At 35.4% G+C, this 18584-nt stretch overlaps 1 protein-coding gene across 1 annotated transcript in view; it reads right to left on the bottom strand.

Annotated features, from left to right (window-relative positions):
• VWA8 (von Willebrand factor A domain containing 8) overlaps positions 1–18584 on the bottom strand; it is a 402889-nt gene that overhangs the window by 120053 nt on the left and 264252 nt on the right. Inside the window, exons 28-35 of the mRNA XM_011943037.1 lie at positions 18236–18374; positions 15608–15807; positions 9452–9562; positions 8466–8530; positions 7906–8031; positions 6746–6855; positions 5926–6080; positions 1605–1800 (exon numbers count right to left, since the gene is read on the bottom strand). Of these exons, the coding sequence (XP_011798427.1) occupies positions 1605–1800; positions 5926–6080; positions 6746–6855; positions 7906–8031; positions 8466–8530; positions 9452–9562; positions 15608–15807; positions 18236–18374 (1102 nt within the window). The remainder of the gene's footprint in view (positions 1–1604; positions 1801–5925; positions 6081–6745; positions 6856–7905; positions 8032–8465; positions 8531–9451; positions 9563–15607; positions 15808–18235; positions 18375–18584) is intronic.

Raw genomic sequence — 18584 nt, 5'->3', positions numbered from 1 at the left:
AGTGGAGGCATTGACCACAAAATGGAATGGGGGAAGTTTTTGGGGTGATGAAACTCTTCTATATCAAGTGTGGTAGTGGTTATCCAACTGTTTGTGTCTGCCAAACTCACAGAACTATACACTAGAGATGGTGAATTTTACTATATACAAACTGAGCTTAAGAACCAATGTACACTGTACTTTAAAAACATCACCCTGTCTGATGTGTGGAGAAGGGTAGGAGGGGAAAACAGTGGAAGAGGTAACAGTATCAGAAGGTTATGGCAACATTCCAGTGTACGATGGTGGTGCTTTGGATGGGATATTGGTAACAGAACTAGAGACAAGTGGGTGGATACAAGATATATTTGCAAGGCTGTGTATCAGGACATGGCGATTGCTGATGGATGAGATGTGGAGGATGAGGGAGAAGAGGTATCAAGGTGAGCCCCAGATTTCTGGGTGAATGAAGGTGCACTAAACTCTGGTACATAACTTCTTGAAATTCCTGGAATGCTCTGCCAAGTCCTTGCATCTTTCACAAGGAGCACCCCTTTCCTGGACCAAATCCTTCAACTGATTAACTCTCATCTTTCAAGAGTCAACTCATAGTCTCCAGGATGGATTGTAAACTTCTCCGCTGTGTTTATATATCACCTTGTGAATACTCCTATCTTATTATACTGTACTACAATTGTCAGTTTATTCATCTGCCTCTTCTACCACAAAAAACATTTTAACGAAATGGTGATTTATTTTCCATGAGTTTCAGTTTGGAAGAAACTAATTCCAAATATTATCATATAATCAGAACTTTTCAAACCCTGTTACAGATTATTATAATACATTTAGCATTATATTTGTGAAGTCCACACTAATACAATGAATATAGACACAAGATAATATATCACTACCACTGTGATGTAAAAAAAAAAAAAGGCAATGAATCAATGATCAAACTTTTTCACAGTTATCTGTTATGATGAACGCCAGTGTGGTTCAGTAAGAATAGCTCTAAACTTGGGATTAGAAGATTGTGGTGCAAATCTGGGCACTGTTGTCCACTGGTGGGGTGATCCTGGGCCACTTATTTTAGTTCTGTGTCAGAATATCTTCATGTACAAATTAGAGGGCATACTAACAATAGGATGGCGTTTTAAGGAGTAAGTGAATTTATACGAGGAGAGTAGATCAGCCCAGGAATTGGATATTTTATACAGTAATAAATATAAGTTGACTTTGAGAGTGCTGTTAAGTGAATCAGTCTGCATAATAAGTCCCTGACTTTCAGTCTTAGGAGTTGAAGACAAAAGGCAGGCCTCAGTTTCTATGCCTAATATACTAAGACTTTTTAAAAGCCTCTGTGAAAACATCTTTTGGTTAAGTTATTGCATATATTGTAAAATAAATGAAGATGAGTTCTAACAGCAGTGGCCACAACAACACACTGAAAATGAGTAAGAACTTTCTGAATACAGAGAGGTCGTTTTAGTTACTTCTAAACTGGTCAGAATGATCAGTTTTTTATAAGTATGAAATGATAAAGATAAATTAAATATCCTCTACCAAAAGGGAGCTACTTTAAACCACCTTTGTAAACTAGGAATTGGTGAGTTCCTTCTTACCTTTTGGGTAGATATCTTTTAGAGGGACTTCTCCTGGGGGTAAAATCCTCACAACCTGATTCAAATCTAAAAGAGTCACACAATTGCTTTGTTTTGGAGTCCCACTTTTCTTCTTTCCACTATAGAACAAAGTATCAGTGCCACTTCGTTTATGCAAAGATGATGGTCTCTTCCAAGAATAAACTTCACTGGGTGACTGAAAAAAAGAAAGAGATTAAAGTACTGACGTACCATATACTACATTCACCACAACCTTAACAATGCAGACCTTTAAGTAGAATCTAGGGGGGAAACTAATGTTTCACAGGTATAAGAAAATCAAATTATTGGCTGGGTGCAGTAGCTCATGCCTGTAATCCCAGCACTTTGGGAGGCTAAGGTTGGTGGATCACTTGAGTTCAGGAGTTTGAGACTGGCCTGGGCAATATGGTGAAACCCCATCTCTACAAAAAATACAAAAATCAGCCAGACGTCGTGGCACATGCTTGTATTCCCAGCTACTCAGGAGGCTGAGGAGATCGTGTGTTAAACAAACAAACAAAAATAAATAAAGTCATTTGGATATGGTACAAGTGGTAGCTGCTTTGTCAATAATCATAATTTTCAGAGAAGTGTAAAATATACATGTTAAATTTCTTATCTTGAAATCAATTACAACTAAACAGAAGAAATATAGGAATGAGTTAAAAAATAAACACCTATACATAATGAATGAGAACATAACTAGCATTTTTAAAGCCCTGGGATGGCTTCAAAAGCGATTGGGCCCCTTCCCGGTCATTCTCTCTCTGTCTCTCCCCTAGATTGAACTCTTTTGGAATTTTGTGTTATTTTTCCCTTGCTTTACTTTAAATTTTTACCACATATGTATTTATCCTTCCTAAGATCATAAAGATATTTTCTTATGCTTTTTCTAAAGTTTTAAGGCTTTATCTTTCACATTTAAGTCCTTAGCCTATCAGGAATTAATTTTTGTGAATGGTACGAAGTGGGGATCTGCAGTCATCCTTTCCTCACATGTATAGCTTATTGTCCAAATACCACGAACTTTTGCCCATAGCAACAGTATCATAAAACACAGTTTATATGCATGTATCTGTTTCTGGGCACTGCATTTTGTTCTACTGTATATTTTTCTATTCCCAGGCCAACACATGGTCTTAGTTACTGAAGTTTTATAATTAACCTTGAAGTTTATTAGGAAGAGTACTTCTGTCTGGTCCTTCTTCAGAGATGTTCTGGTTATTGTTTGCCCTTGCAATAATGAGTTGCATTAGCTCTCTGCATCCTTGTCAGTACTTGGTATTGTCAGTGTTTTTTTTTTATTTTAGCCATTCTAATGGGTAGGTACTAGTATCTCATTATGGTTTTAATTTGCATTTCTCTAATGACTAATGATGTCCAATAACTTTTCATGTACTTATTTGCCATCCCTCTATCCTCTTTGGTTAAGTGTTTGTTCAAGTCTTTTGCTCATTTTTTTTTCACATTTATCTTTAATTTTACTTCTATATCTACCTAAATACATTGAAATCTATGAGTTCACAAAAATATATCCAATTTTAATCTAATAACGACACGGTTCATTCTAGTTTTCTTCCTTTCAGTATCTGTAATTCCCCTCTCCAACAGTTAAAAATTTGTTTTCATTATCCTTAATGTATTTTGTCACCCTTCATATATTTACTTTCTTGCTGTATGTGACCCATCTCCCATCTCCACCAGTAACCTTACTCCCTGGGCAGATGCTCCACTCTCCCTGCTTGGGTCCTGACAGCCCATATGGGGCCACACTCACACAGGGACACATACTTCACCTTACTTGGGCTCCTACATGCCACTCCAGGCTGCCCCTTCACAGGAATGCCATCTTCATCCTGCTTGGGCTTAATGCTCATCACTAGTGGTTACCTCTCCCCATCATAGATGCCCTTACCTTGCTTGGGCTCTGATCTTTGATAACTCACACTGGCCTACTGTTTGCTCATTTGTAAAATTAGGCTATTTGCCTTCTGACTGTTAAGTTTTAAGACTCTTTATAGACTCTAGATACCAGTTTTTGTTGGAAATGTGGTTTGCAAATATTTTCTCCCAGCCTGTAGATTGTCTTTTCATTCTCTTAACAGTGTCTTTTAATAGAGCTCAAATTTTAAAGTTTGATGCAGCACAGTTTATCAATTTTCTCTTTATATATCATGTCTAAGACACTATTACCATGTTTAATAGAAGTGGTAACAGTGGGCATCCTTGTTTTATTCCTAATGAGAATAGAAAAGAAATACTTTTAATGTTTCACCATTGAGGATGATATTTGCTATAGATTCTTATAGCTATTTGGTATTAGATTTTAAAAGTTATATAAGTAATAATTTAGATGCCACTGATAACTCCATGAAAAAGTTAATAAGAGGTAGCATACTCATTTGTCAATAGTTTAATAGAGAATCCAAAGAAGTTCACATAAAGCAAGAAGGCAGAGTGATGTGGTAAAAAGGATGTGTATTAGAGGGTTGGCTAGTCACACTTGAGCTCAAATCCCATTGCTTAGAGTCTTTGTGGCCTAGGGGATATAAGCTCTCTCTGTTTCTGTTTTTTCATTTGTAAAACCTCATAGAATTGTTGTAAAAATTAACTATCATGTATGAAAGGGCTTAGAGTAGCACACTGCCTATTGTGTTGTGGCCTAAAAATATTATTGTCATCTTAAAGGCTGTCTAGCTGACTCTAATCTTCTATTTAACAAATACTCATTAAATACCTCCTATGTGGTAGGTACCACACGAAGAAGCAGAGATATAGCTTTTAATTTAACAAGGTCACTACTAGTCTTACAGGCTGTAAGAATTTCTACAAGGTTAATACAAACAGTGCCTTAACTTAGCTTTTATTTTCTAACTTTTTATAATAACATTATACTTCTATATTGATTTCTTCAATCATAAGAAGGTAATTAGAAGACCAATTTTTAAAATAGTTTTACCTCCAGAAAAAGTTCCAAGTTTTTTATAGCAGCAAACATTGTAGAAAGCATATAAAACACATCTCTTTTATATCAAGGCTGCTGTAAACACTGTATTTCAATAACATTTCATTTTGAATTATATGATAGCAGACGCTTTTTACTTGATAATTACAAAAGCATACATCAGAGTCCTAAGCCACATATTATCCATTGAGTTTTAGATTTCAAATCTTATATCCTGAAGTACCCAGCATTCATTAACTATATTAAAATTTTGAGGCATACAAAATTAGAGTACTGTCAAGTACAGCCCATGTTTTTACCTTTAAATAATTCTATCATCCCATCTAAAAGCTACAAAGGAAATTATAAAAATTAAATGGTTAGTCAAAACACATGGAGCTACATCTAAGGTTATTAGATGGCAACTTGGACTGAAATAACTTTTATATTAATTTCCCCACATTTCCATCAGAGGAAGATATTGCCCAGTTTCACCTAAAGTCAATTCAAATAGCTTCTCCTTTATAGGTAACAGTAGATAACAGAAGGGCCCATCTAAGAGAAAAATCAATTGAGACAATTAGCCATTACTCTATAACCTGGATGCTGCAAAGATATGATAAATCGGAGCAAAACTCAATGGAAAATAAATCTATCTTCATGACTGTTGAAAATTTTAATCTACAATAATGACAACTCAACAAATGTAACTTTACACATGAACAGAAAAACCAAATATCACATGTTCTCACTTACAAGTGGGAGCGAAACACCGAGGACATATGGACACAAAGAAGGGAACAACAGACACTGACAACTACTTGAGGGCAGAGGGTGGGAGGAGGGTGAGGATCAAAAAACTACCTATCAGGTACTATGCTTATTACCTGGATGACCAAAGCATCTGTATGACAAACCCCCGTGACATGCAATTTACTTATATAACAAACCTGCACACGTACACTTGAACCTAAAATAAAAGTTAATATATAAATAAATAAATAGAATGTGCAGATAGAAAAATAATTAACTTTAAAAAATTCTAGAAGACATGATAGAAAATTGCCATTGGAAGGTTAAGCATTTAAACTGTATTACATGAACTCCCACATATGGAGAATATTCGTTTCCCCCTACTAAATTCTATCATTGCATTACACTTTCAACGTTAATTTTTAAAGCGTAATGAAACTATTTAGGTATAACATATTTTCTACTGACTGATTTGGAAGGCAGACTTGATCCAACATGTTTACCAGGAAATCATGTTTTTAATAACCCTTCAAACAGTCTTACAAATAGGTCAAATTGAGGGAAAGAAATATTTATCCAATAATTTAAAAAATGGGTGCTTACCATGAGATCTGGAAAACCAACAACTATTGTAGCATAATTGTTCTCATCTGAGAGAATTCTGTTGGGAGAGGCAATCTTTTGTTCCACAGCTGAACTTAGATGTTCAGATGATAGTTGATCACTGGAAATTTTATGAGGTATGCTGAACTCTGTTTCTGAAAAACACCAGACAAACATTAGACACCATATGCTCCGGAAATGCTCCAGGAATTAATTTTTTGCAAGATTTTATTCTCGACAAGTCAAATGGAAAAGAACAAGTTAAAAAAGAGGAAACACTTTAAATTACATTCATAGGTTTTTGTTTGAAAAAATGCTGTTTTTATAACCAAGACATCTTCCCAAAGTGATTTCAAGTATTTATAGAATTCAAAATTTTATTAGGAATAAATACTATAATTAATAGTTCCCTGTAGAAAAGATGTGAAAACTGACCCAACCAAGTGTTGGCAATGGTATGTTTTAGATTTTTTTCATAAGTACTATTCATCCCCCAAAACTGTGATAAATTAAGCAGAAATCCCAATGGTCTGTAGAAAAAAAGATGTTATCCTAAATTAGACTTGCAATCTAAATGTTTATAAAAATACTGATCTATCAGTTAAAAAAAATTCAAGGACAGAGCTTACAACAGTGAAATTTCCTTATGACAATTTGAGATAGTAGATTCTTATTTACTATTTCTGGTGTAGTGACTAAGTTTTTTCTTTTGGTGTAAACTTAACATAGGCTGGTGTTTTGTTCTTAAATGATTCTAGAGGACAGTGTGTGTACAAGCATGCACTTCCACAGTCATAAACACAGATGACATAGTATTTACCTTGTGTAACTCCAAACCCCGTGCTGGGCGGCTCCTCTTTCAGCACATACAACTGGCAAACCCCACTACCCTCAGACTCGATGTGTGCAGGCTTAGTTAAAAGATATTTCCTGCAAACAAACAAAACATCTAGCTTAAGTGAAATTTTTCTTTTTCTAATAGTCATAAGGCCAGACTAAGAAAAATTAGATTCTCTTCAGCCTCTTCTTTATAGTTCCAGTATAATTTGAAGTTTTAGAGTTTCATCATGAATTAACAAATAACTTCTCAACACTGTGTTAAAGAGCAGTGCACAATAGCAATACAGCAATGAATGTGAAGCAAAAATCCAGTGCTTCCTATAAGAGAAAGGGTTGTGGTGGGGGCGAGGAAAGCAACTCAAATGGGGTACACTCCTATTATCATGTAGCCCTCTCTTGATAAAACTCTTTGATCAGCCAGGAAGGGGGAGCATGACTTCTGATTTGCGATCAGCTAAGAGACAGATGCCCTCACAACTGTAATCTCCTTGATCTACTTATTTTTAACATTTCTAAAATATGGATGTATATATAGGAAGAAATCCTCTGCAATGAGCTACTTCTGCTTGTCACCAGAGGGGCAGAAAGAGTCTGCACTTAGCTAGTGGAGTTGTGCATGAGGGAAGGTGCTCAAAGTTGACACTGCCTTTCATCAAGAACTGCACAGTCCAATGGGTCAGATAACAAAAACATAAACATAACCACATCCAAACCAGAATACACAAGATAAAAAGAGAAAGAAACTTCTAAGGTGTGAACTCTGGGAATTTACAAAAAGGCAACAGCTCTAAGAATGGAGACTGTGGCTCTCTGAAGGGAAAATCTACTTTGAAGTATCTCCAGTTTGGCAAGAATACAGTGAATTCTCAATGTACAAATAGGAAAAAGCCCAAATAAATATGGATCATATGAAAGAGTCATGATTTTTTAACTGTTAATTTCAATGCCATTTTCTGAGAAGTGACATTTATTTTTTCTCCCTTCCTCACTTCTTATAAGTCTCATATATAGAGATGCTGCCAAACACAGAAATTGCTAAAAGACAGACACAGGAAAGACAGAACAGTAAAGATGATAGATAATTGATAAATAAGATTGAGCTACAACATACTCCATGATACACTATATAAAGCCACTCACTGATTTGTTTTGCTCTCCACCAGAAGCCATTTGTCCTCTGCTACAAGGAAAACTGTCTTGAGGTTGATGGGAAGTGAGATGGTGTGAGTTTGCCCCTCTAGAACATCCAGCACAGTCAGGCTGTTCCTGGAAAAGGAAAAGAAAACTGTATCTGAAAGGAAATGGTGAGGATAATGGTTGAGTAATCTGGCATAATCATTTCATGATACATTATGCAACCCATAAATAGAATGTTTTTAAGACTGAGTAATAACGTAGAAAAATGTTAATTGAAAAAAACAGATATGTGAAATTCTAAACTATGTCAGGGTGTGTATAAGTAAAAATAATGGAAAGTAGTGACCATGCCATGTTAGTAGTGGCCATGTCATGGAATTGTGAGCACTAGCTTTTCTTATGTCTGTTTCTCAGTATTCTGCAATGTGGGCAAAGTTACTTTTATATTAAAACATTCATAATTTGGTTACATTCACTTTATAGTAAACAAGTATAATCAAAACAGGAAATGGAACGCGCCAAATAAGAACTTCAGTTTAAATCTTCTATAATAAAGAGCTCACCCTGTTTCTTTGTAGAATACCAGCCAGTTTTTGTGTGAAAATTCTTTACACATTTTATAAGTTTCCTAAAGACAAAACAAAACAAGATATTCACATTAAATGTGTCAGATACAGTCATGTCTCTCTTTAGCTACTTCCCCTTAAATAAAATAAAGTTCTTCAACTTGTAAAACATGTAATTCTCAAACAAGCTATCTATTTATCTACTCTAAGACTCTTATGGTAAAATGGATTAAACTATATATCAAAATTTACTGTGAACTATGTACTAAAACCTCTTCAGAATAAATTTTTAAAAACAACACCAAACATTGTTAAGAAATAACAGGCTATCTGGTGATTAACTATGGAATTTACACCATAAAATAAACACACGGGAAACACTTTGTTTCTTATATTAGGAAACATTTATGACATTGTAAAAAATAACTTTTTTCATAGTCTTTTAAGACCTAAGTATGTTGACTTGCAGGGCAGAGGGTAAACCTTATTTTAAAAACCATTATTTTTTTCTGAATGGCAGAATAAATTCTCTTGTGTTGGCCTAAACTATTTGCTTACTAGTTTAATTTAGTTAATAAACTAAAACACATATTTGTCTAGTAGAGGAAATTAGGTAGCATACTCACAGTTTTATCATATAAATCCAAAACATAACTACATAACTGGAAAACAGGTTAAATTGACTTCATGATCAGAAATTTGTTAAAAATACCATGTTCAAATACTTGTTAATTTTCTCTTGTTAGTCCAGTCCTGGCAAATCTTCATGCAAGTATAATGTCATAAAAAGAAGTTATTGATATTTAATTATACACATATCTATGGTTATATACATCATGTTAAAATCTATATGTGCGTAACAGGAAATTCTCTTGTGTATTACAACAAACCAAAGGCACTTAAAGGGATGGGCATGCATGCATCTTTCTGGTTAGAAAGCTATAGAAATCCTTGGCAATTTGCTGGACAAATGTGTTTCTTACAGCTTCTTCTTTGTTCCACCAGAAAGGTTTCTTAGATGTAAGTTTCTCTGAAGGGAGGATGAGGCGACGAAGGGCCCGGCCAGTGGTATCTAACAACAGGATAACATCACTCTGCAAATGATAAAAACAGTGAAAGCTGAAGATTTGTTGTTGTTTTTTTTTTTTTTTTCAAAGCAGCAACCTCTTGGCAACCTGACAGTGAAGGTTACAGTGATAAATCAAAACAAAGACAATATTGTAATACTTCAGAAATATCACAAAGACATTAAATGATTTTTCTTAACAAAGAATTTAAAATATTTGGTAGTTTTATGAAGACAGTTCTAACTATGTGATGCGGAAGGTATTCTCTTTAAATATTTTTATGTAAAAACCATTCCCTTTGAAATATAAGCTAGTTGAATCATGATTCTGTTTTATTACCTAGTAGTAAGGAAATTACAAAGATTGATGATTTTAAAAAGTTCATCTACCTGTACCAAAATTATACTTAGAGAATGCTCTGTTGAAAGCTCTCTTATATTGTGCATAATTAAATTTTATTTATCTTTTTCACAAATCCAGGTTCAATTTAGAAAATAGGTATAAAATAGATATAAAGATGAGTTGGCAAGAAATATGCAGGACTCCAAGAAACTAGCTAGTAATGAGTGTTCCTTCATTTAGAAATTCACCAAGCTTGAAGGACCTTTATAACTGGTGCTATAATAAAGTACAAACAACAGATTTCTGCAGCATTATTAATCATAGCTATGCAATGATGTAGTCTTTCAGTAATTAGGATATGTTTTTTAAGAAAATAAATAAACCTTATGTGTTGAAATATATGAACTGAAATGCATGAAATAAAAACTTAACATTGAGAAAGTCAGAAAAAATTAAATATTTTAAAGGGATGCAAAAAAGTTGGCTTTTTAGTTAAAATATAAAGAGGTTTGAAGATTAGACTAACAGGTTTGCAAAAAGGTACCTGCAAGTTATTTGTCAGACCTCATTGTTATGCAGGTGTCTTTTCTTTCTTTGTTTTATTTTATTTTATATTTGGGGCTCCTCCAGTTATCCTAACTCTTGTGAACTTTTAATTTCAAGAAGAATTTCTTTTGGAGAAGATAAAGTCACAAAGCACATGAATAATTAATAAAAACCCTGAAAAATACAGAAAACAATAAAATGTGAAGTGTTTGTTCATTTATTCCATAATATTTATTGAGGAGCTTATATTTAATATACAAAGAATACAACAATGAATTAATCATGACCCTTGCCTTCTGTCATATAATTTAGTTAAAGAAATAAGAAGAAATGTTATAAAATGAATGATTCATCTGCAAATCTAGCATCTCAGTGTGGTTTTAATTTTATTTTACAAGCTAATTTCATGGAAGTGCTCAACAATTAAAATAGTATTTGCACCATATAACTCACTTCACACCATATACTCTGATTTTTAGAAGTATTAAAAAATTTTACTGAGCATGTTAACAAAGCTTTAATTTCTTTCATAAACATCACCCTTAGAATGCATCATTCTGTATAAGATATAATTCTCCATTAAGAATGTGTGTTAGAAATATTCTTTTAAAAATTAACATATAACAAGTATCATTCACCACTACTTGACAGTTTTGAAAATGGTAATGATACCTTAGAGCTTTCCTTAAGAAAAAAATAAAATTAAGTTAAAAATTTACAATCTCCATTCTAGATTAAATATTTTTTGAATAAGTATTTTTTGATGGAAAAAATCTTTCTTGTATAATAAATATGTACAACATTAAAATGAATTCTTAGCACTTAAGCAATTTGGAATAATATTAGCCTTTGTAAGCAAAAGGAAGTCCTAAAAATGTTTCATGCCTAAAAATGAGTAAGCATAAGAATAAGCAGTTGACTAAACAAATATGATCAAGCATAAAAATAAGTTAGTATCGTCTTCCATTTTTCTACCTTTTTAGGGTCTAATACATGTATTCATAACATGGCATAAGTGAACTGAAAAACTGTATCTTTCTAAGTGACAGAAAACATATATTTCCAGCCACTGCTGTATTTAGAATTAGTTTATAAGCAATTGGCAACATGAAGGAGTTCTGTTGCTCCATCCTTTTAGATGTTAATGGTTTCCTTCTGTAAATGACTAATGATAGATTCTGTCTGGGTTTAAAAATAGAATTTTGCGTCACACATGAGTACATGTAACTGTGGCTTTGGCACTCCTTTAAGGGGGGCAGGGAGGAGACGCAAGTGAGCAATTTTATTATGTTTGTATTTGACTGGGAGAAAAGTAACCTCTGGATGACCTCAATGTCCCTAAATCTGAAATTCTAAACTTTGTACAGATGTAATAAATAATCTCATGGGGAGTGGGGGAAGGGGAGGGTCTTTATTTTTAGGCAAGGCAAAGTTTCCCTTTCCTTACTTAAGATTTTATTTTAGCAAGGAATTTTTGAACAACTTCTTAAACTAACCAGGAACATGTATCTGTAGCAAAGCTTTATGTTAAAAAGACAAGGAATAGCCGAATTCATGAAGTACTTCTCTAAAATATTTTTGCTTCATTTTCAGTTAGGGTAGAATGAAGAAGAAGGAATTGATGGCAATCTATTTTTCATTCCACTAGAATTATTTATCAGTTGTTAAATTTCACAGCTCTGTACTGTTCACATGGAATTGTATAGGTCTGACATCTTGACAGGGGTAGATCATAAAATAGTTAAGATACCCTCTCTGGGAAAAGAGAAGGCAGTTTAGAGGACAGGTAGAGAGGAAGTATACAGATAAGGTGTGCAGGTCTGCTCAGGGTTCCGAAGCAGTTTTCTGGAAAACTTGAAACTGTGGCCAAGGGGTAAGTAAGGCAGCATATAAGGAGGCAAGGTGCTGGCTATGGAAGTCAAGCACAGCTTCACAATGACAATCAGATTTTCTTTCATGAAAGTAATTGAAATTAAACAGAGTATTAATCAGCAATGTTACCAAATAATTGGATCTTTTGAGAAAATAAAACTCTTGCTGAGAACCTACAAATCAGGCACTTTTATAAAAAAATTTGTGTATGTAAATTTGACAGTTAATTTGACAGTTGAAAATGTGGCAGGACTGTTTAAATAAATATTCCAAATGTAGTCTCACTCAAATTTGACTGACTTACTAAATTGCAAACCACCAAGATATCATGTACCTTTTATGACAGATTGTTTTGGCTACAGAGTTAAATTCACTGGCATCGATACTTTGCTGAAAATCTATAAAGTAAAACCCTCATTCCAATTTTCAGGACATAAACTTTTATAAACAATATCTGGATATTTATAAATTCTGCTCCTAGGAGAAAGTAAAAGTAAAAATAAAAAAGTAAAAATCAGAAAAATACTTATAACTCAGAATTTATGATAATTTCTGGAGGCACAGACTAAAGTTAAAGTTGACTTATTTCCTCAATGAACTACTGACATATTATGCAATACTTTTCTCTTGATTAGTGAAAGTATTATTTCTTGGTAGCACTTCGCTGTTTAAATATTCATAAGTAACAACACTGCATTTAAAAAATATTTTCCTATTATAAGTACTTGTTAAGTTTTCAAACTAATCTTTTTCCCCAAATCTGTAGTGAGTGACAGAGTAGGTGATGTTTAATTCTGGTAGGGTCAATCCAATATGCTGTGAATCTCAGTTCTACTACGTGCTTGCTAGACAAGTTATTTGAAGTCTGAGCCTCAGTCCTCTCATATGTAAATGTGGCTAAGAGCTACCCTCACTGGGCAGTTGGAAGAATAACATGAGTAAGTAAGCAATCTCTTACATGTTATGCTGTCAGCATTTAACAATTGATCCTTATCTTTGAGACATTCATCACTTGCATTCCTGGATAACACGCTCCTCAGTTTATCCATCTACTCTACTGCTCATTCATTTTCAAACTCCATCATTGATTCTTCCTCATCTCCTTGATTTCTTAATATTTTACTGCCCCAAGGCTTAGTGTTTGAACTTCTGTTCTCTATTTACATTCACTCCCTTGGTGAGTTCTTTCAGTCTCATGGCTTTAAAGAACATTTATTTGTTAATGAATCCCAAGCTTGTCTATCCTGGTAGGAGCTCTCCATTGAACTCCAGTCTTATCATCTATGTGGATATTTAATGGACATCTCAAACTGAATCTAATATCATCTGAGCTTCCCTCCCAAACTGATTCCTTCCCTGTCTTAGTCAATGGCAACTTCAAGTTGCTCAGTCCCTAAATCTTACGGTTGTCCTTTACTCTCTCTCTGACCCCATATATTGGCATTGTTAGGAAATCCTGTTGGTTCTACCTTCAAAATATTTCTAGAATCTGTCATTGCTTATGAGCCCCATCCTCCATACCACCATATCTCTTAGTCTCCCTCATTGTGCCTTAGCACCTACAGACTATTCACACAGAGCACCCAGAGAAATCCTTTAATCATGCTAGCTCCCTGCTCAAAACCTCCTCCTGTCTTCCCCTTTTACTCATATTCAGGACCCAGAAACTTCAACGGCCTACAAGACTCTACACCAGTGGTGCCCAGCCTTTTTGGCACCAGGGACCAGTTTCGTAGAAAATTGTCCCACTGACTGGAGAGGTGGGGTGGGGGCTGTGTGGGGGTGTGGAGTGGTTTCAGGATGAAATTGTTCTATCTAAGATCATCAGGCATTAGATTCTTCAAGGAGCGCACAATCTAGATATCTTGCATGTGCAGCTGGGCTCACGCGTCTATGAAAATGCAATGTTGTGGCTGATCTGACAGGAGGTGGAGCGCAGGCAGCAACGCTTCCTTGCCCACCACTTACCTCCTGCTGTGTGGCCCAGTTCCTAACAGGCCAGGAGCCAATACTGGTCTGTGGCCTCGGGGTTAGGGACCCCTGCTCTATACAGACTGCTTCTCACCACCCCCTTCACGTTGCCCCTACTCCAACCCACAGTGTAACCTCTTTATCTCACCTCCTCCTGCTTCCCTCTTATTCAATCTTCCACATTACACTTCTTTAAAGTTGAAGAGGCATGTTTCTAGCCTCTGGGCCTTTAAACCTACTATTCCTTTTGTCTAGAACTCTCTTCTTCTGGATACCCATTATCCTCTTCACTTCTCTAAAATCTTTGTTTAAATATCCCCCTTTCAATTAGGCAATCCCTGCCTGCCTTATTTTAAATTGCAATCTTATTCCCTGTTGTTTCTCATCTTCTAATTTAAGATATAATTACTTATTTTGCTTACTGTCTATCTTCCTACATCAGAATGCAAGCTTTTGAGGACAAGAGTTTTTGGGTAATTTTGGTCACTGCAGTATCCCCAATAGGAGGCACATGATATATATTTGTTGAATGAATAATACGCTTAGTGTAGCACTTGGTATATACTAGATAGATAATAGGTATACAAAAACATTACGCTCCTTTCTATTGGTATTGTATAGATTAACTTAGACCTTTAGAATTCTCACTAATTGAAATGCAATCTGTCTTCTGATCTATATGTTTTGTTTGGAGTTATTTTTAGCCTGACTCCAGGCATCTGTGCTTGTCACTAATACAATCTTAGTGCACTAATCCATAGTAATGATGGATAGAACTTGAGCATCATTAGATACTGATGGATCTTACTGTATTCCATTTGGTGTATTTACATGGCTGTCTCTACCAAAAAACATCATTCAGGTCTCAGATAAAATGTCATCTCCTAAAAGGTGATATCTCAGCACTCTTTTTAATACCATTCACCTTCTCAATTCCTCCTACCCCATTCCCATCACTCCCTTGGACATTACTCTGTTTCTATATGTAACAATTATCATTACCTGAAACTGGCATGTTCATTTGTTGGTTTACTTTTCTATCTCCCCAAAGTGAGTGGAAGCTTCATAACAAAGAATCATCTGACCTCAAATGTCAATAGTGTCGAGGTTGAAAAACCCTGACTTACCTGTTTCCAGATTTATAGGTCATGTTGAAGTCTCTAGAGAAAGCAAGATATTAGCCTGCCTTTGTGGTACTGATAAAATGCAACTCCTGATCCATCCCCTCCAGCTCCTCTCCTTGATCATCATGAAAGCACATCTTTTCAGTTACAGGTTTCTAATCACCCTTGCCTTTCATGTAAGTCATTCTTCACATCATTGTAGCCTGGTGTGCATTACCTGCTGCTCATGGAGAACCACTTGACCTTTGAGAGGACCTCCCAGCGGTGCCACTGTCATAAAAGGGTGCCAAACGCCACTGGCTGTTCTTGGGAAGATATCAAAAAGGTCCACAAAGAAGCCACTTTCCCCAGTCATATTCATAAAGTACAGGGAAGCAGGATTGCATGTAACTACATAGAGAGTATTTTGCTCATTTTCTGAAATGACAAAAAGGTGTTAATTTTGTGGCTGGCAACCAATTTTCTAATTGGCCAAGAGGTCTAGTGAAAACTGAATCATGAATACACAGCTGGAATACGGAGTTGGAACTCAGCAGATGATTTGTATCATGGGTTGATGAGGCTGAAAAGACCATGACAAGCAACTTAGTTTCGACCCTAAATGTAGATAGAGTCACAACTATCTATCTGAAAAAAATGGATTATCTATTTGTTCCCCAAAGAATGTCATAATATCTTGTGATAAAACCATTAAATATTAAACAATCCTAAATGTCAGGAAATTCTTCCTTGTATGACAGTAACATGCTTAGTGCTACAGTGAAGGTCTGTTCTCTTGTTGGTTCAGATGGACACCAGTTGGTCAACATCTTCTATCTACTACTCTTGCATTTTCCGGACAGTTACTAGCTCTTTAAGATTTTCTTGCTGTAAATAAGTAATTCCATTTAAAAAATCTTAGCTCTATGGATCTTATTTTCCAAACTTGTGTTCATATTTGAATATTTCTTACTGTAAGATCTCTGTCTTTTCAATCTGGGTACCTAAGTCCATTTCCTTCCATTTGAAGAAGTCAGTGCTTCTTCAAATTTCAAGTGCCTATGAATCACCTGGGGATCTAATAAAACTGCAGACTTCAGGAGGTTTGGGGTGGGGTTTCAGATTCTGCCTTTCCAACAAACTCCCAGGAGAGGCTAATGCTGCTGGTTTGAGGTCCTCCCTTTTGAGGAGCCACACTCTGGACTAAGTTTCTCATAATCTCTTACGTGGGCACCGTTGAAGCAAGGGATTAAGCTACTTTTGCATAATAAACGGTATCAGCATCACCTATCACCCAGGTATCTATTTTACAGCGGTCATATTTTCCAAACCCCAAATTAAGACATGAGATACGACAATAAGATACGTCATTTAAATTTGGGACTACCTCACACCTGCAATCCCAGCACTTTGGGAGGCCGAGGTGGGTGGATCATGAGGTCAGGAGATAGAGACCATCCTGGCTAACACAGTGAAACCCCATCTCTACTAAAAATACAAAAAAATTAGCCGGGCGTGGTGGTGGGCGCTTGTAGTCCTAGCTACTCAGGAGGTTGAGGCAGGAGAATGGCGTGAACCTGGGAGGTGGCGCTTGCAGTGAGCCGAGATTGCGCCACTGTACTCTATCCTGGGCTACAGAGGCAGACTCTGTCTCAAAAAAAAAAAAAAAAAAAAAATTGGGACTACCCTGAAAAATCTGGAACACATGTGTGTGTCTGTATGTGTGCATGTGTACCATATCTATATATTATATATAATGATATACATATCACACATATTATATATAAAGATACAGTAAATTTAAATAAATAAGCTAACTGATAAGAAACACAAGTCAACAGAAGCACTGAAAAAGACACACTTTTTTAGTAGACGATGCAAACTGTAGATGTTACAGTGTCAATTATCAGAACCAAAGAATTTATAATTTATGGATCTTTTATAATGCTTCCATTATCAACACAAATAAGTTCTAGTCAACATTTATTGAGCACCTTCCTGCATAATATAGGGCACTGGGAATATAGTAAAAGTGTTAACAGAAATGTACTTAATAAACTCATTAACTATTTTCTCTTTTTGCAGGCATTAAATGCAGTTCAGTCTTTGTCTTAAACATACAGATACAAGATTGATATTTATCTTTTACCAATTTTAAAAAACTGTATATTTTTAAAAGCACATATTTTTATTTAAAATGGCAGATTTGTAGAATAAACTATATCAATAGAACTTATAGGCAAAAAAACAAGATACCAATTTTTGCCTCAACAATTCTCATCTTATCAAGTTAGAGACTCTCTCCCTTCCCCTAGCCACCACTTCTGTTTATATCACCTTAGTAACTGACAGCAGTTGAGGAACTTCTGCCAAAATGTACCCAGGGCCCACTGCATGAATCAGTAGGTAATGGCAACAGTCCAGAAGTGTGGATGCCAAAAATTCACATTCTTTATTTGCCATCCTTTACAATTAGAAGTTTAATGACTGCAAATCACTCCAGCCCTACTTTCATGGTTCATGTAATCACCAAACTGGAATCCCAGCCAAAAATCCCAATGTTTCTCCTTTTTATTTTTCCCTTCTATTTTTAGCACATGCCTGGGTGTGTTTAACTTTGTGCTACAATTGTAATGAGCAACAGACATATGCATACAAACGCAGCAGTGCTTATGTGGACTCCACAATAGCATTTTGTTAGGTTGTTAGAGGAAATTAGTTCTAAATTACATATAATTGCTATCCAATCCAAGAATGACAGACACCAAGTCTATCATAAACTTTTTTGATGTCTAGAGATTATTTTAATTCCTCTTTTAAAAAAACATATGCAGTAAGGAAAGATCAAAAGAATAAGCAGACATACCATGTGATGTAGCAATGTCACAGATTATATTAACTTCATTCAGCGGTATTCTCCAGGAGGCACATTCTTCAGTAAAGTTTAGGGATCTTTCTTCATGTCTTTCTATTGGATATTCCTGTATATTTATAAGTGCTGGACCCTATAATAAAGCAGTTATCTCAGTTAAGACATTTTGGTTGCCACCAAAATGTAGAAAAGCTAAAGTTCTTCCAAAATATAAACTTTATTTATTTTTTTTTTTTTGAGGCGGAGTCTCGCTCTGTCGCCCGGGCTGGAGTACTGTGGCCGGATCTCAGCTCACTGCAAGCTCCACCTGCCGGGTTCACGCCATTCTCCTGCCTCAGCCTCC

The sequence above is a fragment of the Colobus angolensis genome, unplaced genomic scaffold, assembly GCF_000951035.1.
Source record: "Colobus angolensis palliatus isolate OR3802 unplaced genomic scaffold, Cang.pa_1.0 Scaffold214, whole genome shotgun sequence".
NCBI classification, from domain to species: Eukaryota; Metazoa; Chordata; class Mammalia; order Primates; family Cercopithecidae; genus Colobus; species Colobus angolensis.
Note: the sequence above shows the minus strand (reverse complement) of the source record. Positions and strands in the feature narration are given on the sequence as shown.